The 22772-nt window shown below is 39.9% G+C and overlaps 1 protein-coding gene across 2 annotated transcripts in view; it reads left to right on the top strand.

The window, feature by feature from the left end:
- The window catches only part of CHRM2 (cholinergic receptor muscarinic 2), a 100245-nt gene extending 86999 nt beyond the window's left edge, over positions 1-13246 (top strand). Inside the window, exons 1-2 of one of the 2 annotated variants that reach the window (XM_072849678.1) lie at positions 10792-10888; positions 11576-13246. In XM_072849678.1, the coding sequence (XP_072705779.1) occupies positions 11615-13015 (1401 nt within the window). In that variant the 5' untranslated portion in view covers positions 10792-10888; positions 11576-11614 and the 3' untranslated portion in view covers positions 13016-13246. Of the gene's footprint in view, positions 1-10791; positions 10889-11575 lie in introns of those variants that run through there. The other variant, XM_072849669.1, reaches the window with a different exon arrangement.
- The last annotated feature ends 9526 nt before the right edge of the window (positions 13247-22772 follow it).

Here is a 22772-nt window from a genome sequence, read left to right as displayed (position 1 = left end):
AGATCTTCAAGTCACTTCAGTATTGTTTCGACAATACCGTTCAATGCACAAGACGCAAAGGAAGGCTAGCCGATCTGTCCGTGGGCTGGCATGGGATAATACAGACAGAAACTGAAACTAGGATCAGTGAGGAATTTCTACTGAAAACAGGCAATAAGGGATGGCAATTAAACATAAGGCTTTTTTGAGCTGCACGAAAATGTTTGTAAATAATTTTCCTATTGTTTTAAATGTTCCACTGTTTCAAAGAAGCAGTTCAAAACAAAATGAAAATTGGCCTGGTTCAATAGATAGAATTGAAGGGATTTTATTTAGGAGGTTTTGCTCATGTGTTTGTTTATTTCTTTTTGGCTGGGGGGAAGGGAGATGAAGAGTAAAAAAGGGCATCAGTGTTCAAATAAATTTTAAAGAATATTCATTTTGTTGTTATTCAGTTCTAACAGAAAAGAAAAAAATTATTTCATTGAAAAATAGGAAGTGTCAGGAGAACTGCAAACCATATAAATTGTCTTTTCATCTATAGGTTGTAGAAATTCATTCATATTTTTCAAAGAGCCCAGGTGAATGCTCTCACAGAACTCTTCGTTTCTCTTGCAGTCACTCTTTCTTGCTTTGTCCTCATTAACTTCCTTTCTTTTTCATTCACACCTCAGTCTTGTCCCCATTTCCTTCCTCTTGCTTTCAACCCATTTATTTTCTCTTTTCTCTTGCCCTACACCTCCTGATATGTCTTTCTTTAGGCAGGTACTGGTGCCCATCAAATAGGTTTGTGCTGCGTGGAGGCACGTTGCAACGCAGTAGTCACTGCTGAGTGATTCCGCTGCTGTTGAAGGCACAGTTGGAGGGATTTAATCTGAGACACGACACCCCAGGGACTCAGCAGTTTGATGGAGAAGATTGTTTCCTAAGTACATTACTAGATAGTATTCCTATCTAGATAGTATTTCCCTTCCCGTGAGTTTACCATCAAGTCCCAGTTTAAAGAGTTGTTAAGTAAAGATGGAATTAGATTGAGAGAACTGGACCATGTAGGTGACTGCAGAAGATGAGGGTAAAGTAAAACCTCAGGAAACAAAATGTATTAGTTAGTAGTCTTTTCCTACTATGACATGTTTGCTGTGGAAAGGTGGTCTGAGATGAGGAAGTAGAAACAGCAAACTTGCAGACAATAACAGCTAAGCCTGCCAAAGCAAAGGAAAGAGTAATCTACACATAATTATGGAATTTCAAGATATTAATGAAAACAGTTTGAGATCCTCAATACCAGAAATGGGAGAGCAACTGACTTCATACAAGTCAAGTCACTCTACCAGCACTCTAGGTGAAGCTGACGTGGTGCTTCTGCCGTGAAAGAGATTCCCATCCAGTAAACTATAATGGCACGGTCACTAGAAGTCTGAATTTTAAAATCAACCTATTTGTCTCAAGACCTAAAAGTGTTTCTTTTTTTCTTTTTTTTTTTTTAAACTCATCTCTGAATTAGAATAAAATGTGCAAGTGTCATCAGGTATATTCATCACCATCACCCTGTGGAAGCTTTGTATCTCATAGACTTCATTGCTGAAGTGGCAAGATCAGTTTGAAAATCCCATGTGGGATAACAGTATTTTCTGTACACACCTGTGTCCAAGCACTTCCTGTGACCGGGGGCATAAGGTTTTGTGTTTAGTAATCATAGTAAACTGCCTCCCATGAGGGAGAAGCTGAGCTGAAGCATTGCAGCTAGGGACAGTATTCTGTGTAGCCTTTTCATGCCTCACAGTGCAGATCTATGCATACAATAATTGCCTGCTCTTCTCTGTCCTGTGTTAGTTAATGCCCCTCAGGCTTTTAATAGTTTTGGTTTCAAATAATTCCATGTAGCACTTTTGAAACCTTGCATTTCAAATATTCCAATTATTTTCTTTTTGCAAACATGCAAGAGAGGTCAAAGTTTGTGAACAACCTTTGCAATGTCTCTTGAAAAATCAAAATGAGCAGATAGCTTGAGAATATTTGCTTATGCATTTTAGTCTTCCTGGCCCAGCAATGCTGAATATATTTTTAACACAAGGTACATGATCAGAGACAAGACCACCAATTTCCTGTTATTAAGTTAACCTTGTTAAACATTACATTCTTGTTTAACATAGGATAGGGGCTTCTCCTAATGCCATGGTGAATTATTCGTATGCAAAGCTAAGGTATTTTACATTGTTAAGTGTAACTGCAGCATGTTGAGAACAATATCTGGAGCCATGCATCAGAGCCAGAATTAGACATGGATTTCTTAAACCTGTAATGGAGTAAAAATGTAATTAGTCTGCAACTACAGTGTATGTAATTAAAGTAGGTAGCAGTCATTTAGTGAAACATAACACAGTCAGAGACTTAGAGAGCCTGTAATAACGTAGTAACAGTGAACATAAATGCTGCAGAAAACCCGCTAAATAAATATTTCCTTCCTTTGGCAAGGAATATGTAATCTTTGAGGTTCTCTGTCCACAAAAGGAGAAATGATCATGCAGGCTCACAGTAAACATTCATAGCTGTGATCAACATGTGTACAATTAGCTGTAGCAAACACTTCATTTCAGATTTTCAAATATTTTACAAATGTTTTATTAAGTATTGTTAGCACCTTTCCATCTTTCACAAACAGACTTCTCTCAGACTGCAGAATGGGCTTGGATTCTGATTTGGGAATTTAGGTACCACTCCTTTCTGGTAAGGTAAAGAGCTAATTAGGTTCTTTCACTATCACTGTCTTAAATGCAGTCTGCAGAAATACAAGCATAAGAAAAGACTTAGCTGCCCTCTCAGGAACAAGTTTGAACTTGAGTTCAATATATGCTTAAATTCTTGCAAAGAATTTGAGCCAGCTCCTTTTATATCTGAGTCAGCTTTCTTCTCTGTGCTTCTAATCTACATCTTAGGTAAGCTGTTAAGTAAAATGGAAGATGTGTAAAAATCCTCAAGATTAATGGACACAGAAGCAGAACAGACTAGATTTTCAGGCTCTTGAGAGCCTCATGTAATAGTGTCCATGATGGACTTACAAGAAATTTAAAAGCATTTGCTTAGTAAAGAAACTGGGTACTTTCCAAAGCAAGTTCGAGGATCATCTAGAGATATCACAAGTGAGTGTGCTAAATCATAAGTGAGCGAATAAGGAAATCACTGACAAAAGCAATGTACTAACACCGTTTCCAACCAAGGGAAAAGGAAAGATTTTCTTTAACTTCAGTAAGAGTCCCTTTGGGCCCTCAGTATGTTAATATGCCTGTCAGAGACACTACTGAAGGCTGCAAAATCTCTGAGGAACAGTAAGAGTCTCCATGGGTTTATTCAGGGTCCCAAAAGGACCTCCATGACTTGGAGGGATTTGCAGAGATTCACTGAAATAACACCGTATCTTTGCTGGACTCTGCAAGGTTGAGGGGGTTAATCAGTGGTTCTTTGAGAGACCGCCCTGTACTGTATTATGGTTCTCTGTTATTTCATCACCAATATTCCTTCAGGTTTTGGCAGGAAAAAAATAATTTAAACCAGGAAAAAACAGAAAGAGTATGGTTTTGCTTTTTTGTTTGTTTGATTTTTCTGTTCAGGATTTTTTTTTTTTTAGATCTACCTGTACAGGTTTTAAATAAGAGGTGCATTTCTGTTATGTATTAGCTCCAGGTATTCAGAACAAATCGTGAGCTGTTTCAGTCAGCCTTCTGAACCTCTCCTCTTTCCCTAGCCTTGCCACTTGTCACCCAGGGAATTTGAGTAGCTCTTATAAGGTTTTTCTATTTAATAGCACAGGCATGATAGCTGATACGAGGATAATGAAGTACTGTGCCTCCAATCCGCGCTGGGCTGCAGAGGGAGTACTTACCTATCACGGCACTGTTTCGTCAGAGAATATATCTTGGAATCTAATGATCTTCAATTCAATCTTAACAGAAGCTTAAATAACTTTTCTGCTGAGGGAACCTTTCCCAGGGCTGAGGATAGATATAATTTTCGGCTGAGTTCTGGTATGAGTATTTTATCTAAAGTGCTTGAAGAAGATAGTTATATACAGATAAAACTTGTCTTGTTGGGGTTGACTGGTGTGAGGAGCTTCAGTCAACTTCCAGCAATAGTGGTGCAGCGCAAGGAGGGAAAACTGAAATCTGTCACTTTTCTCTCCCTTTTCTAGCTGGCCTATATCCTCTGCAAGTGGAAATCAGCATAAGTCCACTGACGAAATGTGTGTGTGGCATGAGCTAGTCCCTTTTGATGACACCAGCCACTCTTCATACCCATTTACGACCTACTCTGAAACTACACTTTGAGTTGGATCATGCCTAAAGTGACAACTAAATAATACTGGTTGCAGTGGGTAAACTCAGGCCTGAGCACGTGTATAATTAGACTGGCTACCCCAGTCTAATTATGCCTCAGTATTCAGACTGCTACAAGAATATCTAATTGTAATGGTTTCAGAATTTCATCAGATTATATACCTGCTCCTTAATTAGAATAAAATGTAAATTGTAATAAAATAGGGGCTCGTCCACCTAAGATATACTTAAGTTGCACCTAAATTTTCAGCACACATTGAAGCCATCCTACTGCTGGAAATGGCTGCTTTATGTGGTAGCTACCTTTTTGTGCCCCTAGATGGAGATCCTCTCCATTTAACTCAACCCTTTAGAGTGAACTGTGGGATGCTTCAGTAAAAGCTCCGTTTTGCCTTTCATACTCCATAGACCAAATATTACTCTGTTCTCTGATTTCTGGGTTATAAAATTCTTTTGATCTTAGTAACTAGATTTCCAGACCCCCCACACACACACTTCACAGCTTACCTGAAAAAGGAAAAAAAATTGCTATTCTAGCTTTCCACAGCGAAAGTGTCCTGAACTATTTACTTTGCCTGAAATGTAGCGGTGAAACACTCTGCCTTTTCAGTTGCCATTCTGTAAATTCCCTCCAGCATGTAAGCACCTCTGACAAGCTGATGTGCACAGTATTGCAGGTCGGAGTCAGAAGGAATGATATGGACCATTGTATTCAGTCACTTTTACCATATGGGCAACCATGTCATACAGTTCCACCAGAGTGCAAAGAAAAATGTTGCCATAACTTCACCAAGAGACTTGGCTATTTGCTCACTGGTTTGGGACCAAGGGTTCTTTATATACAATCCTAGCAAGAATAAAGAGGCACATGAGTGAAGTTATCTCCTCAAGTCCAGGAGGTAAAAAATCCCTTTTTGTGGATCAAAACCAGTTAGATAAAACCATGCCTATTAAGCATACTTTTCAGGTTTGCCAATGCATTAAGATGCAGAATTTAACTTGGAATGATGTCAGCTGCCCAAAGACCAAATGCAAATTCTCTCTTGATTACACAGGTCCTGAAAAACAAAGACATATCTGCAGCCAAAACTATACTTACAGAAAGATAATAGATTAAGTGCCCTAGTACCAGTGGGTGACTATCAGCATAACAATAGTAGTAATAACAACAACAGTACCAATATAGTAGAAATACATAATTATCCAGACCTTTGAGGAAAAACTGCTTCTTTTTGGTTATTTCCTAAAACTAAAGAGATTATTGTATTTTTTTGTATATACTGCCTATATTTTTCCTTGTGTGATTTTGTATTGGAAATAGCGTGGCCAGCAGGAGTAGGGAAGAGATCGTGCCCCTGTACTCGGCACTGGTGAGGCCGCACCTTGAATACTGTGTTCAGTTTTGGGCCCCTCACTACAAGAAAGACATTGAGGTGCTGGAGCGTGTCCAGAGAAGGGCAACGAGGCTGGTGAAGGGTCTAGAGAACAAGTCCTGTGAGGAGCGGCTGAGGGAACTAGGGTTGTTTAGCCTGGAGAAAAGGAGGAGACCTTATCATTCTCCACAACTACCTGAAAGAAGGTTGTAGAGAGGTGGGGGTCGGTCTCTTGTCCCACGTAATAAGTGATAGGACAAGAGCAAATGGCCTCAAGTTGCACCAGGGAAGGTTTAAGTTGACTATTAGGAAAAATTTCTTCAGTGAAAGGGTTGGCAAGCATTGGAACAGGCTGCCCAGGGAAGTGGTTGAGTCACAATTCCTGCAGGTGTTTAAAAGACATAGACGTGCATTTAAAAAGGTATTAAAAAAGTAAAAAAGGTTTTTAAAAGTGTAGACGTGGCACTTAGGGACATGGTTTAGCGGTAGACCTGGCAGTGTTAGGTTTACGATTGGACTCTATGATCTTAAAGGTCTTTTCCAACCTAAATGATTCTATGATTTTATGATTTTGAATGCAAACCAGTTGGGCTCATGGCACTATATTTACCAGTTTTAGACTATTAGAACAGCAGTAAGTAAGATGTAGTTAATAGCTGTACAAATCGTCAGTCCCTAACAATAGCACTGAGGCAGCAATGTTGATGCCAGCACTGCCACCTACTCATGTACAGTTCCCTACTGCTTTGGGGGGAGTATTTTTATTTTTGCTTTATTTCAATTGGTTTTAGTGGCACAGTGTTAGTCTGCTTTTGTTGATGCTCTACAATCTGATCTACTTGTTGTTTCAAGATATGTGCAGAAATTGTTTATTTTGCCTTTAGTTACCCTTCATGATGAGATGGGGAAAAGTAGACCCAGACAGGCCCACAGAATATCTTTTTTTTTTTTTAGGACATGAGTTGATTGAGAAAAACAAAAATGCATGAAAATGAAAAGACTGGACCACACCAAGGCAGTAACACTTTGCAAAGATTTTTGAATTTGGAATTTTCTGAAATGTTATTTTTTACCAAATACCCAGACTAGATCTATAATCTCTCTTAAGTCTGTAATAAATTCTGACTAACGTGCCTAGTGTATTTGTCACAGGTTTAGGGGTTTTGTTTCTTTCCCTTTTTTCACACTGCGGCTTTAAATGGTGCCAGGAAGGAACCTGGAATCAAAACCAGTGCAGTTCAGGACCAAAATCAGTTCGGAAAAAAAAAATATTATGGCTACAGCAAAAATCAAATCCATTTTACATAGGTTTGGACTGGAGGAACTGGATCAAAGAGAAGTTTAAAAAGTCTATTTTACTTTTGTTTGAGAATTTAATGCTGAAAAGTGCTCAGAGTAGCAATGCACATAGGTTCCTGGGTAATCCCATTTAAATCACAAATATAACTTTCAGGTACAGAGCGTTTGTTGCCTCTTTCATGTCTTGACCTTTATATGGTTTCAGAGGATTCAAAGAAGCCATTAAATCCTTACCATATTTAACCTGGCAATATGCACAATACAGAGGAAGGATTTGTCTAACAGATGTTGACAGGCATGGCATATCAGCCATTTTTTCAATATACACAACATTTCCATAGTCTGTTTTGTGACAGATGTTGGAGATATATTCTAAATTTAAAATTACAATGATTGCTACAAGATCCATCTGCACCAAAGGGATGGGATCCTGCCAGGGCAAGTGGAAAGCACAGTCAGTAGGATGTAATACCTAAGTACCTCCTGTTTGAGGATCATGATCCTAAGTGTGACATGCAGTCCTTGTCCTTTCTCCTTTCCCTCCCATTTCTGCAGGCCTCCTCCTCAGGGTCTGCGATGGAACAGGATGAATACCCTCAATGGCATCATTTTGCTTCCTCACACTCACCACGGTTCCCTTTTACAGGGAACCAGCTTACAGAATTCACCCATCAGACCTCTGTTTTGCTCTTCCCAGTGACTGCTAGGGAGGTAAATGAAGGAAAGCAAAGCAGACCACGGCTGCCAGCATGCTCTGTGAAGGTTTACTCCAGCCTATGCCAGCCTGGACTGCGTTTCTCCTTGCGAGTGGTAATGGGGGTCCAGGTCAACCCACCCATGCCCTGCTTCTGCCTGTCCACTACTCACTGCAAAAAGACCTGGCATCGCACCAGGCCAAAAGTGCACATACCATGTAGCCCACCAAATCCCCCTGTTCTGCCCCAAACCCTTGTCTAGTCAAGAGAAGGGAAGGGAATGATTTTCAGCACTATGAAGTAATTCTTTAGAGGGGAGAAACTACTGCACTGGAAATGTTTCCCAACTACATATCAAATATCAAACAATGAATTATTTTATATGTGGATTTCTTGGCTTTGGACATTTTCCGTGCAGTGATTATGGTGTTTGCATTCCACAAAGTCATATATATTTTAAAATATATTTCAGAAAATGAACTTGGTTGGTTTTCAGGTCACAAGAGAAATTTCTTGCCTTTTCTGGGTATTCTCTGTTTAGAAAGAATGCACTTAGTATATGAGGATAAATTATGGTAGCCCACGGGAGTCAGTGCCATATTGTGCAACTCACACAAACACCCATGGGCTTGCAGAGGAGAGCTCTGTTTGTTCAAGAATAAGATCTGGTACTTCTCATAACGGGAGGTCATATTACCTTAAAATGCCTCTGCCCTGTAGGTCTGCCTGATGAATAACATCTGAATAACATCTGTTCCCATAACAACTGCCTCTCCGGCAGGAGAGATGGGCTCCATGGCATGACAAAAACAAAAGTAGTCCACAGGCAGTCCTGTACCGAGGGAGCAAGTGGCCACAATAAGAAACAGAAACCTTGGTACAGGCCTGATTCAAACCCTTCTGGAGCCAACAGGAAAGAGTCCAGCAGATTTCAGGGGGTCTTGGATTAGAAAGCATGCGTACCTCTGTCTCTGTTCATATAATGGTAGTACTATCAGCAGCAATGATATATGTCAGTCGAAATCAAATGTTTCTCCACCCTATACCTTCTCATCAATACACAGAGCAAAACCTGGTTCACTGTAAAATCATATTGATGCAAGATTTTACTGGGGTGATAGCAGGTATGTTTCTCCATACCTAAGAAAGCCATAACTGTCAATGTAATTTGCAATCCAGAACTACCAGCCTTCTCATGACAGGAAAATTTCGTGCAAAGAGAGATCACTGGGAAAGGGACTCCTCTGCTTTGCTTCCATTGAAAAGAACACAGTGAAATCCTATTCCTAACAAGTCAAATTAGCTTTTAGCTCTCATCCAGCTCCTTGCACCGGAGATAATAAAATCAAGGGAATTTATACTGAATTACCAATATTTCCACTGGAATTGGGTAAAAATATCAGCTGAAAAGACTTAGGTATAAAGTTATCTGGGAGATGGTAATTTGGTTTCACAACAAGTTTTAAGGTTTTAAGATGAATTTTAGTTCTTCAGTGGAATGAAAGCAAAACCTCTGAACATTTTGTCAAAATGAAATTTTAGAGAAACATTTGTTTTCTTATCATAAAGCACAATTCTTTTGGCTCTGATCCTCTCTCACTCTCTTCCCTCCTTGCTCCTCCTCTCACTCTCTGTCACCAAAGGTAGCTGCAGAGCCCTGGATCACAAACTCTTTTCAGCTGAATTTTTTTTGAAATCAATACATCTCTGTGAGTTATTTTGTCTTTTCATCAAAAAGGCATTCTGTCAAGAATGTTCATAAACAATTCTGCTTGCGAGAAGTTCTTAGCTTGTCCCAAAAAATTGATATCTTACACATCTAACTGGATAGCCATGTGCCCAGCTGCGAGGCTTTGGGTGAAAAACACACAGTGAATTGCTGAAATGACAGTCCTATGTATTAAAGATGTCTGGGCTATTCTCCTGTCTATTTTTTGCACAGAGTATAAATTCTTTTATATTCCCCTCAGCCTATTCTTACTGTACAAAACACAGATTTAATTAACGCATTCCTCCTCACAGTTTTATTCTCTTGAACCCGATCCCAAGGATTTTAGGGATGTACGTGTGAATAGATAGTAGGAAAAAATATCTGTCTAGCCTTATGTTCCTGTATTTATCCATGTGTTCACTTCAACATGGAATTGGCAAACAAATCTTAGCTGTTTTTAAAAGCAAAGACAAATATATGAGCCCCACTTCTGCCAGTTGTATTTCTTTAAGTATAAATTACAAGATTACAAAGTTGCCTTAGACAGAAAACCTTTACCCTGGTATAGCATTTTGACTGTTACACAGAGACAGACTTGCTTATTTTTCTTAGAGGCCAGAAGAGGTTTTGCTGTTGTGACGACATTTTGCATCATCTTCTTCCTTTTGCATCTGAAAGAAAATATGCAGCGATGAAATGACAGTGAAAATGCATTGCTCCATTAAAGTGACATGGATTGTATATTTCTGTGCATCAGCAGGTTAGTCACAGGGGCCAGAGAAAGATTCCTTAATCCCTGATGTATGGCGGAGCCAAGCATAACTGAATTTTTTGTCTTCCTTTGATTGCACCCCCACATTTAGAAGCTCTGTCTTAAAGAAGTGGTGCCCTATGTGTGGGGAAAAAAGGAGAATATTCCAATTAGAAACAACCTAACTTCTCTGTCACAGCTGGCCTTCATGCCTCAATAATCCCTTGAGCACAGCTCATAAATAATGAGCGCTCAGAGGCTGGCTGTACAATTCCAGTGCATTCTATTGACTTCCAGCAGATGCACAAAAGGATAGTCTATATCCTTAAGGCAAAAGCATGTGCTGTTTTCTTGGTCTTCTATCAAATGTATATTGCTAGTATTTTAATTACTATTTATTGAGTACTGCTAGTAGGCTATACAGGGCACAAAAATAATTGCTGTGTATAAACAGAACTGATTTTTATCTGTTTCTTTCTTTACCATTACCCTGCTATTCATTTCATACCTTTTGTCGTAGCTTTATGTGATACGGATTAAAAATATTGTGATTTGAAAAACTGAGGAAAGTACAAGCAAGCAAGCATCAAGAGATAACCTCATCATGTTAAAAAAAAACAAACAACAAGCCTTTTTCCAGGTACAAATAGTCAAGAGGATGTAAAAAAAATCACTTTAATCTCACTGAAATGGAAAAAAAAATATAAAAATTGTACACATCTAACTAGATAGCCAGATGCTCAACTGAGGTGAGTTTACTAATTCTATTGATTTCAACAGCCCTACCCTTTTTTTGTTTATTAGCAGACCAATAATTTTAATTTGATGCAGTGCCAAAATCTTTGCAAGCGTTGACAAAAAAGTAACTCCAGTGTAAGAAAATTAGAGGGAGACATGACACAAACTTGTTCCATAAACCTCACAGAAGCATACCCAGGTGGAACATGAAGGAAAGATGCAAACGTAAGTCACCTTCGTGTGATCTGGCTCCTGGTAAATCACATCTTCACCTTGGGTTATAAGAATGGTATACCCTCAGGACTGGATTTTTTTATTTGGAATAGGGTTTGAAATGAGCAAAGTTAACTATTTTGTTGGTAGGAAAGAAATCAATATGCAGATCTGGTTCCAAAATGTTCAAGTCATTATTAGGTTTATAACAGGACAAAGAGAAAAATGCATCTGAGAACTTAGAACTCTAGATCTGTGTTCAAATGTTGTGTCTTTGTCACATATTTAGAGGCATCCTTTTGGTATGTTATTCCTAAGGGGATATTGTATATTGCAAGGTGTTTTCATTAGCCAAAGCTGACTGGTCCTTCTGCACACATCTTCTACCTTTAAACTTTTTCCAAGTAGTTTTTCTGGGATCCATTTCCTAAACACACAGGGACTAATTTCATGACGGTATCTGTTTTGTTTTCTTTCCTCTGCAGGCTTAAGTGATAATTGGGTATCTTGTTAGCAGAACAGAAATGAATAACTCAACGTACATAAACTCTTCCACTGAAAATGTGATGGCTTTGGAGAGCCCCTATAAAACTGTTGAGGTGGTCTTCATTGTCCTGGTAGCAGGGTCTCTCAGTCTAGTCACCATAATTGGGAACATCCTCGTCATGGTATCAATCAAAGTCAACAGGCACCTACAGACTGTCAACAACTATTTCCTGTTCAGCTTGGCCTGCGCTGACTTGATCATTGGCATCTTTTCTATGAACTTATACACCCTCTACACTGTGATAGGCTACTGGCCCTTAGGGCCTGTGGTGTGCGACCTCTGGCTGGCTCTTGACTATGTGGTCAGCAACGCCTCTGTAATGAACCTCCTCATCATCAGCTTTGACAGATACTTTTGTGTCACCAAGCCTCTGACATATCCTGTAAAGCGGACCACTAAGATGGCAGGCATGATGATTGCAGCTGCGTGGGTGCTGTCCTTCATCCTGTGGGCCCCTGCAATTCTCTTCTGGCAGTTCATTGTGGGAGGAAGGACTGTCCCAGATGGGGATTGCTACATCCAGTTTTTTTCCAACGCTGCCGTCACTTTTGGCACTGCCATTGCAGCCTTCTATTTGCCTGTTATCATCATGACTGTCCTTTACTGGCAAATCTCTCAAGCCAGTAAAAGTCGGATAAAGAAAGGGAAAAAGGAAGCTGCCCAAAACCAAGATACAGTTTCCCCTAGCCTTGTCCAAGGTAAAATAGTGAAACCAAACAATAACAACATCCCAACCAGTGGGGATGGGTTGGAGCACAGCAAAATTCAGAATGGAAAAACCACTGGAGAGACTGTGACGGAGAACTGTGTTCAAGGGGAGGAGAAGGAGAGCTCCAACGACTCCACCTCTGTCAGTGTGGTCGCTTCCAACATGAAAGAGGATGAAGCTGCCAAAGATGCCAGCCAGGCTTCTGCCTCCCAAGACCATCTCAAAGTGGAGAGCTCCAAGCTGACATGCATCAGGATAGTCACCAAGTCCCAAAAGGGTGACTGCTGTGCCCCCACCAACACTACTGTGGAGATTGTAGGCACCAACGGGGAGGAGAAGCAGAACAGTGTAGCCCGGAAAATCGTCAAGATGACAAAGCAGCCAGCCAAAAAGAAACCACCTCCTTCTAGAGAGAAAAAAGTGACAAGGACTATTTTGGCCATCCTCCTGGCCTTCATCATCACCTGGACCCCATACAACGTGATGGTGCTCATCAACAGCTTCTGCACATCCTGCATCCCCAGCACTGTATGGACCATAGGTTATTGGCTCTGTTATATCAACAGCACCATCAACCCTGCTTGTTATGCGCTCTGCAATGCTACTTTCAAGAAGACCTTTAAGCACCTTCTTATGTGTCATTACAAGAATATAGGAGCTACAAGGTAAAAATAATAATAAAAATAATAATGGAAAGGGTGAAGAAGTTCCAAATTAAATTTAAAAAAAAAAATGCCATAGCACTTTATGCTTTTCTGCAGAACGTGCAATCCAGGATGTTAGTGGAAATACTGACATGGGGCATCAGCTCCACCCTTGAGAACTACACTTAAAAACATTTTTTAATTATTGAAAATAAATCTTGAGGACACGAGGATGTTTGAGGAATTATTCAAGTATGTGGACTGGAGGTACAGTTCCTTGCTTTCTGAGAGTATTCTGCAGAAGGGCTTTAGAGTCTACAATTTTTGGTCATTCTGTGTAAAATACTTGTTCTTTTTTTTTTTTTCTTTTTTTTTTTTTTTCTATGTGTGTTTAATGTGTCTTCACCTAAGGAAAAAAAAAGGGAGTTTTAACAATAACTGTGTGGAAGAGGCATAGGAGTTTGGAAGATCATTACATAATCCAAATGAATCATGGTAGAAGGTTTCTAAAGCTTAAAGTTGTCTAAAGCTTTTTTGTCACTGTCATGTAAGAACTATAATGTTAGCTAAATCATGATGAAAGTTATGTTGTTTATGACACTACCATTTCCAAAACTGCATCAGTTCTGAAAGTGTACTTATGCTCAACACATAACCATTGCCTAACCTGTGTATCATTCAAAGTCTGCCGCTTGCCCCTTCTAGGGGCTTTTGTTCCTTGGTTCCTTCATCATGTCAAGATAAAAGTGAAAAAAGGCAGTCTTTTCCAGATTGCTACATCCCAAGACTATTTCAGCATCCATATAAACCAAAGCTTTTCAGACAATTTTGTTCACTTTGTTTGTCATATAACATCCACCCGTGGATTTGTCTTTTACCTCCATCAGCGTTTTCTTCCTTTTTGTACCAGGGCACGAAGACTGAATATCAAAAGAAGTTGTAAATTCAAAGGTCTCATCCAGTCAGCCACCATGGTGGCCAAACAAAGGGCCTCAGCTGAAGAGTAGAAACAAGGTTATTACTAGGAAAATTGAGGCTACATCCTTTTAAAGTTGTATGCACAGATGAAGTGCTATGCTGAGGCTCCACCGAATGAATAGTTACTATTAGATGGCCATGCTCTTGACCAGTCAAAAGATGATTCACACTCATTTATTGAGGAAAAGAATAAGATGGACTGACGTGCCCACATGGATCAAGCTCTGCTTAAGCCCTTAGTGTGAACCCAGGGTCCTTCCTGGGTGTATCCTGGACAAGATGTTTACTTTGTGGAAAAGATATTGGCTACGTTGCCTTTTGTAGCAGCTGGGAGCAATATTTTGACTGTAAACCAAGGGATAACGCTAATAAAACGGCAGAGAGGAAAACAGTGATTACACAAAACCAGATACTGAAATAGTCTGGTTGGGGGCTGGCAGGGGTCAAGTTCATATATTATCTGCTACTCCACACCAGCTCAAATTCAGATTCTTTCTGCCTGGCAAAGAATTTACGATTTCAATATTTGATATTTACTGTAGCACAACTAAGCACTGTGTGGACAGGACAAAGTGTATCAGATTACTGAAAACAGCAACTGTCTCTGAGTTATGCATATTCTAGTTACCTCCTTCTTAGTAACTCTAACTTCCAGGGACTAGTGAAGGTACTCCTACAGATTTTGTTACCCAAAAAAAGTAGCTTGCTGCATAGACAGTGTCCTGAGAAACTGTATTCTGGAGTGAAAGCCACCTACCAAATGGGACACCAAATCATTCTGTTATTTCATGCTAACACATTAGAGTCTTCCAAAATGCACTTCAAAATAGCAGCCTTCAAGATTACAGGGAAATTAATCTTGCAGACTTAAGTTTTACATTTGACAAGCTTATTGGAACACAGTGTCAAAGCACTTTGGCAATATGACAATTTTCATGTTTTGAAGTACAAGTTCCTAGCAGAAAGTGAAAATGAGGAGGATTAAACTGCAGTAAATTAAGGCCACATTAAACTTGGGATTAATGTGTCTTAATACACATTCATTGATTTTATACCCCTAGTGATTTCATCCTAATATATCTAAGTATCTCCATGCAGCCAAGTATCTAATTTTGCAACCCTCACTCACCTTAAGTTATATTTACTATCACTATTTTCATCTTCCTGCTTGTAAGGAAGAATTACTCAATGATAAGGCCTGCAAAACTGAGTGCTGCTTGTCTTTCAAAACTACATTCACTAGACTTATCTTGACAGGTCAAGGGAAAGACTTACATGATCATTTCTAGATCATTCATTCTCTTACAGTGTTAAAAAATCCAGATAAAAACCAAAGATAAAATGAAAACTGTTCATTTTCAAAATCTTACTTCTTTAGAAAAGTTTCATAAAAGAAACACACCTGCTTCTTTCTTTCAGCAAGTGCTGTGGGTATCAATACTACAGGTACTCAAATTGGGAATTAATGGTTTGTATATTCTTATTTAATCTTTTAACTCCAGTTTTCCAGCAGGTGTGCAAAACCTTTATTCTGACCTTTGAAGCTGTCACTTGTTCATAAATTATGAATTCCTCTAACAGCTAAGGACACTTCTACAGGTTAAAAAGTGCAAGATATAGATTACAAATATACTTTTTAATCATGTAATGTCACGATACTCAAAATACCATGCAGGAAAAAAAATATTTGGGGGCCAGCATTCATGAAATAAACAAACAAAAAAGAAAAACCTTCGGTTTGAAGCTTTCTAGCACTTATCCCTAGCACCACCCCCATTTGTGATCCCAAAGGACAAGACGTTTTGATTTGTGTTATAGTATATTTTAAAGGCTTGCAGGGCACACAATCCTGTGTGTTTCCACCTTGTACCAGTTCAATGAAAAACTATTTCCATGGTACATCCACATTCACAGACAATTAAACAATGTAAAAATAGATGACATAATGCACCTACACATGTACACACAGGCATGCAAACACATACCCCAACATGGTTTATATACATGGAAAATAATCGTCTAACATTCAAGATATTGCATGGGATTGTGTCTGTACTGCGCTCATTGGCAGCTGGTGGGAGGTGCAGAGCCAACACTTACTCATGACACTGCCCCGTCCCAGAGGCAGATCCTGCCATGAGATACTGGGAACCTCTTGGGTCTTCAGCTGGTTGTGGCTCAGTAAGACAAAAAGTGGGATAATCTTTCAGAGCTGCAAAATAATTTGTTCTTTTGAACATCTTTTGAGCTCTCATGTCTTTCCTTTGTGTCCCATACCACGTTCACCAGGTTTCACTTCCCTTCTGAGTGATAGTTCTGCGAGATGTAGATGTCGGTCTTGAAGAGCAGCGCTCCCTGGGTACCTCCTCCAGCTTTCCCGGCTGTCACCTGCGCCCCGTCGCCCCCAAGGCCCCAGGTGGCCCTGCTGCTGGTGATGCCACGACTTCCCCTTGGGTTTGGCCAGAGGATCCCAGCGGCACATCCACACCATGTGCTGCGCTGGCCACTTTCGTTTCACATAGAAATTGAGCAAACTGTGCAGGTGACTCATGAGGAAAAAAAAACAAAAAAACCAAAACAAAACAACAAAAAAATGTAGTTAGCACTTCTTGCCCTCTCCTTTTCTTCCTCTTAATTATTTCCAGAAACAGGCTAAAACTGAAAAGGCCCAACCAACCCTTGACAGTAGCCCTGCTGCAGCAGGATCTGTTACGGCGGCATATCCACGGAGAGTGACTTGTACTGTCACAGGCCAGCCCGACCTTTACTCTCCAGGAAGAGAACAACAGCCTGAAGACATGTCAATCCTTTTGGATTGAGTTCCTTTTCTGAGTATTAAAGACACTTGTGATTTAAAAAAAAAAAAAAAAGAAAGAAAGAAAGAATGAAAGAAAGAAAAAAGCTGGAGTTGAGAAATCTGTTTTCCAATGAGGACAAAACCTAAGAAAAATTTCTGTCAGCCTTCAGTTTGGGATTTTCATTTGATTTACTAGTAATCATGAGGATCTGTTCAGAGATAGCAAAGTGTTTGAACATTGCCTGATGAAAAATAGTCCAAAGCCAACAAACACAACTAAACAGCTCAGATTTTCTTTCTTTTTTTTTTTGCCTCACAAATGCTCATGGGGATGGAAGTGTTCAAATGGACCCCAGGGATCAGTTGTTTGGCATCCACAAAGCATGAAGGGGACAAAAGCAAGTGCTAAATCTATCAGCCCTCTGTTTTATATTATTCTGATGGAGGAAAACATATTGACAAGAGGAGGCATCTTTACCAAGTGTGGCTGTGGTGAGAACAGCAAACACATTGGTGAGGAAACCCTCGGGGTGTCCCATCTGCTCCTGGCCATCCCTGCTGGGACAGGGGCAGGAGGAGATGGTCATATTTTTGTTTGTTTCATCTCCTGATGGATTCAAACGTGTTCATGTGTCTGCTTTGCAGTGGGGCTTGCTAGTAAACTCACGGGACTCTTCCCCAGTTATGATCAATTTTGATCCCTGTTCTTCATTCCTATGGATGCAACAGCTGCCCCAGTGCTGCCTGTGGATATGGCTCCTGGTTTCTCCTGTGGTGCTGAGGTGGTACATTTTGAATTTTTCACCTAGATTGGCAGCACCTCTCCTTGCCACTTCTGTTACCCAAGACTGATCATGGCACTGGCCTTGCAGGACCAAATAGGTAAAGCATCCTCAGAGCCATCATGCTGCAAAGCTGGCGTGATGCAGCTGGGAGGGCAGGTAGAGTGCTGCTGATATTTGTTTTCCCTCCCTCCCCTTACAATAATTCCTAAAAATCTCTACTTTTTTTGACAAATCAGGGGTCTTCTTGCAAGAACCTAAAGTCTTAGGAAAGAAACAGCAGGAAAACAAACTCTGGTCCTGTGGGTGGGGGTTGTTTGCTGAGAGGTAGTAGGTTTGGAGTCTAATAGCCTTTGATATTTTTAAAGATCTCCTCTTAGATGGCTCCGTACTCTCAGCTGACAGCAGTGCAAGTGGTAGAAAAATTGAGAAGCTTAAAAGAAGTAAGCTTTTTTTCACCCCTGGGTTTACAGGTGTTTTATATAACATGTCTAGAGACACTTGCTAGGGATGAGATTTCTATACAGTATCGCTTTTATTGTTCTTGTATATCATGAAGAACTCTAGACTTTTAAGAAACCTTTTCTTTTTATTTATAGAAAATCTTTCCCTGAAGGAAGTTGAGAGATGGTCTTTAATTTGCTGTGGCTTCTTTTCTCATTTCTCTGCCTGTCTTTCCTCTTTTGTCACAGGCTTGACAAAAAGCTTTCCTCCTTCCTCACTTTAACAAGTATGTAACCTGTGTTTCAGCTACAGGTGTGCAGTTTCTCTTGCCTTTCAGGCACTGTGAATGCTGGTAACTCTTTAACCCCACCGGAATATTGTCTTCCCTAGCATGCAAATCTGCCTCCACTGAAGCCCAAACATCCTTTCTGCATGGGTTTTAATTTGGAAGTAAAAAAAAACCTTGAATGAAACAAAGCCTAATCAATTCTCTTCTTCCCTAGTTTTGTCATCTCCATATTAGAAACAACAGTGGATAGTGGCAAAGGGTGAATGTTCTTGTAGTGGAATATCATGCAGCAACATGCACAGATTAATTTTATGCCCTGTGCAATGGTAAGGCAGCCCTCCCTTCCCTTGAATCCCCTTTCATTCCTGTGCTTACTAGCAGAGTATTCACTGAGAATCCAAGCCTAAGAATGTAATTATAGCAAGGCTGAGTTGGACATGAATCATTTACCACAACCAATGCAATTATTTCTCCTATATTTCTACTTCCCTCCTTTTGCTATGGCCTCTTTTGCTACATTGTGTAACTAGTGGGTTGCACAAACATATCAGTCCTCCCAGGCCTCCTATTTCAGGATACTGGGTAGATTTGTTATACACATTTCATTCCGGTATTAACCAAATAAAGGGAAACAAATTCTCGTGTCTTTTCACGTTCCAAAGCTCTGCGTAACCTGAAAAGTGCCATTAAGTAACTACTCTTTTTCATCTTTTTATAGTAAGTTTCTTTTTTCTTGGTTTTGTTTTTTTTTGGACCGTACTTGCCAAGAAGCACACAAAAACTGTTTTCTTTGAAATGCCCCAAAGTGCTCTGACTCTCTGGGAGAAGCGGCTGTGGGTGGTACATGAGACAGTATGATCACAGCCCATGTTACAGTGGCCTTTGGAAGGAAGGATTTCGCTGAGTGTTTAACGTTTGGACTGTCTCACCTGACGGCACTGAAGAAAGCACAGGAGGACAAGCTTGGCATGCCCTAACTTGCGAAGGGACAGACAGGTCATGGTTGGATTGCTTTGCTGCTCCCCCCAGCTCATGTAGGAGGTGTGTGGGGGGGAGATTTCTGCCCACACTGGGAGCCCGTCTCTACACCTCTACCCCAAAGACAGCCCTTCTCTGAAGCACATCATGGTAGTAGTGGTAGTAATAATAATAAAAACACTGGTGAGAGTGCCATGGTTGCCAATAAAAACAGACCTTCTTATATCTTATCCCTCAATTCTGGTGCCACTTTGCAGAGGTGGTTGGTAAGTTAGAGACTAGCAGTTTGTAAATACCTTTACATAGTGTGTTTTAACATGACCAACACCATATCTTGAGTGTGTAAAAAAATAATACATTATGTGTAATACTGTCCAGATAAGGTTATAATGTAAATATATCTACAATGAATGTCCAATTACTCTTCAAGCTCTATCTACGAGGAATAACCTCATCTCTTCTTGAGACTTTTTTTAACTTAAGGGTATGGAAAACCTGTTATTCATTTATATAAAAAAACAACTGCATTCTTTTCTTCAAAAGAAAATACTATTGCGAGAAAGAAGGGAATGCATTACATGTATGTGATATCCAAAATCATATGGTAAAACTGGGAACTGAGGATCTTACAAGTTGAGGACTGGTCAAATTCTTGATGCCGTACATTTGATCTCATATAAATAAGATAAGCACAAGTTTATGGTTAGCTGTCTAAGGCTGACCCACTTGATTATATATACATTATAGATATATATTTATATATGCTGTATAGATATATACATATTATACACAACATTCATACAGTGAAAGCAAAGTTTAATAAAGTCATATTAACTGGGAATTTGGATGTAATGTTGTGCTCCATTTGGAAGAAAAACGTCTGTGTTATTCAGCAACATTCAAATATGTTATGCACAATGAAGGAAGAAGGTGCTTCACCAAAACAGCTCATGAAGGACTGAGATGATGAGGGTTTGAAATATCTTGAAGACACAACTAAAATTACATGCAATATATGTGTACGTACTTCTGCTGAGTTGTATTCCTAGTTAAAACATTGCATTAAACAGCAAATTATAACAATAATAAAAATGTTTTTGTATGTGGTATGTCTGTTTATTTTTTCTTTTTACTGAGTGAACTACCCTATGAAATGTGAAACTGGGATAATAAATGGAGAAAAATAGATTTTCTATGGTAGCCATAGGGCTGTGAGACTGTCTGTAGTAATTAAGAGAAAAATTCTAACTTTCTTTTCCCTAGCCTTCTTGGCAAGTGTCAAGTTCAAGAGAGGTCTGGAGTACCACTTCACTTGTCCTTATCTTGTCTGCATCTTCGTTCCTCTCTCAGTTCACCTCTTCTGGTGACTCTGCTTCCTTCAGAAGATTTCACCTTTAACTGCAAGGTCCCTTCAGCAGTCTGACAAGGGCCTCCAATAAGACATTCCTCCATATATTTCTGTCATTCAAGTGTTAAAAGGGAAGAGGTAAGACTCTTTTGTAGCCATCCTGTCATATCAAAGCAAAAGGAATTTTTAGTTAATTATGGGGGGATCTGGGACCACTAACAACCAAATGTATTTTGAGCTCCCTTTGCCTTATGAATGCAAAAACTAGCTGCATGGCATACCTAGAAAGTATCTGGGAGTAGGAATAAAGAACATAGGTTGCATATGTTTAGCTCCTCAGGGTCTCAGGATACTGTCTCACCGCCACTTTGGGAGCAGACAGGGCTCAGATGCAGAAGAGGAAGCTAGTGGTAGTGACTGGGAACCATCCCCGCCCAGGTAAATCTGGCTTTTAGTGCACAGTCAGTCTAGCAATTCAACAAGTGGTTGAAGAGTGGGTCTCTTCGGCATAGTGGGTGCATCAACTCTGTCAGGGTCAGGATACTTCAGACCAACCGCTCCAGAATGGAAAAAGTAATTTTAATTAGGTACTCTATATTGACTTCTTCTTTCTAAATTTTTCCTTTGTTAATATTTGAGGATTTTCACTGATTCCACCTTTTCAGAACTCTACACCTACCTTTGTCCTCTCTAAGACTTCCCACCCCTGCCATTTGCTCTGTTGTTCCTTCAGTCCAAGCTCATCTTCAGCCATTTCACCACCTTGCTGTCCATAAGCTTTCCACAATGAAAGCCAGAAAAGTCTCTTTTTCATCTGCCTTTTTCTCAAAACAATCAGATAAATTTATGTGTTTGAATATATTCCTTTGCTTGCCCTGTAATTAAGTGCCTTGCACTCTGCAAAGCATATACTCTACTGATAGTCTGTAAGGTGGGAAAACACTATTACGTCTCTTTTACAGGTAGTTCCTGATGGTCAAAAGACACTTGTCAAGATGACAAAAGGGACACAAACAGGTACCTGAACTCTGTTTTCCCAAGCCACAGTCTACTTATTTCTGATTCTTCTCTTCCCTTCAAAGAACAGATTACTGGTTTCAGACCCTGCTATGCTAACCATCACATCACAGACCTTATGCATAACTCAAATTGTCAGTATACCACTACAGTCCAAATAATTCTCTCTCACACACACTATACCATCCTATAATTGCCAACATATGGCTTCAGGGGGGCCTCAAGATGCCAATGGAAGAGGTTTCTGCAAATACGAGGGTTAACTTCCAAATGGGTGGAGTTGCCAATCCTATTTGAAACACAGCACGGCAGGCCAAGACTTAATCCCCTGCTCTATATGTTTTGGAAAGCAGAATCCAATAAAACCCTTTTTTTATTTGTACGTGTATTTAAGTTCACTTAATATACAGAAAGCCTACAATTAAGGGTGCCTGTAAATTCAGAGCACTGAAGCTAAACTTTTGTCTTCCCAGAGCGGGTTTAGGCACATTTCACTGACTATACATATTTTGAAAACTTTGTTGTGAGAGTTGATTGCACACCGGGGAAAAGGGGGGACATGTCTGGTGCCAAACTACTCATCTCCCTGCCTAAGCCATTCACTCGGACTCATAGTTTCACCACTGGGCTATGAACAAGGTTACCTTTTTCTTTAAAAGAATAGAATCACACTCAAGCACAATAAAAATTGCCACCTCAACCTCCACGTACAGCCAGTAATATTTACAGTTAATGTAATTTCTACTAATATTCATCCTCTCCCCTCTGGAGAGACATCTTTAGACAATGTCCCCCAGACTAGAAGTGTCTTTATTAAGTGCTTCCCTCTGAGGGCTTTTATTAGCAGAAAAAACTGTAAAGTGTAAATACCTCTTCTCCCTGAGTTCTGGAAACACCCTGAGAAAATCAATACAGAGAAATGCTGCTATTTTGTAAATCCATTAGCTCTGTTTCTGGCCTTTTGCCAACCATTGTATGCACCGTCTAGACACGGGAACCTACTTGGCAGCGCTAGGAAATTGACTTTGCCACCTTCTTCTCAATGGAGCTTGCCAACTTCATTTCTACCAACACACAGAACCAGGGAGAATAATAAAACCAGCAAGAATGATATTAAAGAAATGGAAAGACAAAAATAGCCCTTTTCCT

The sequence above is a fragment of the Ciconia boyciana genome, chromosome 1 (assembly GCF_034638445.1).
Source record: "Ciconia boyciana chromosome 1, ASM3463844v1, whole genome shotgun sequence".
In the NCBI taxonomy this organism is placed as follows: domain Eukaryota; kingdom Metazoa; phylum Chordata; class Aves; order Ciconiiformes; family Ciconiidae; genus Ciconia; species Ciconia boyciana.
Note: the sequence above shows the minus strand (reverse complement) of the source record. Positions and strands in the feature narration are given on the sequence as shown.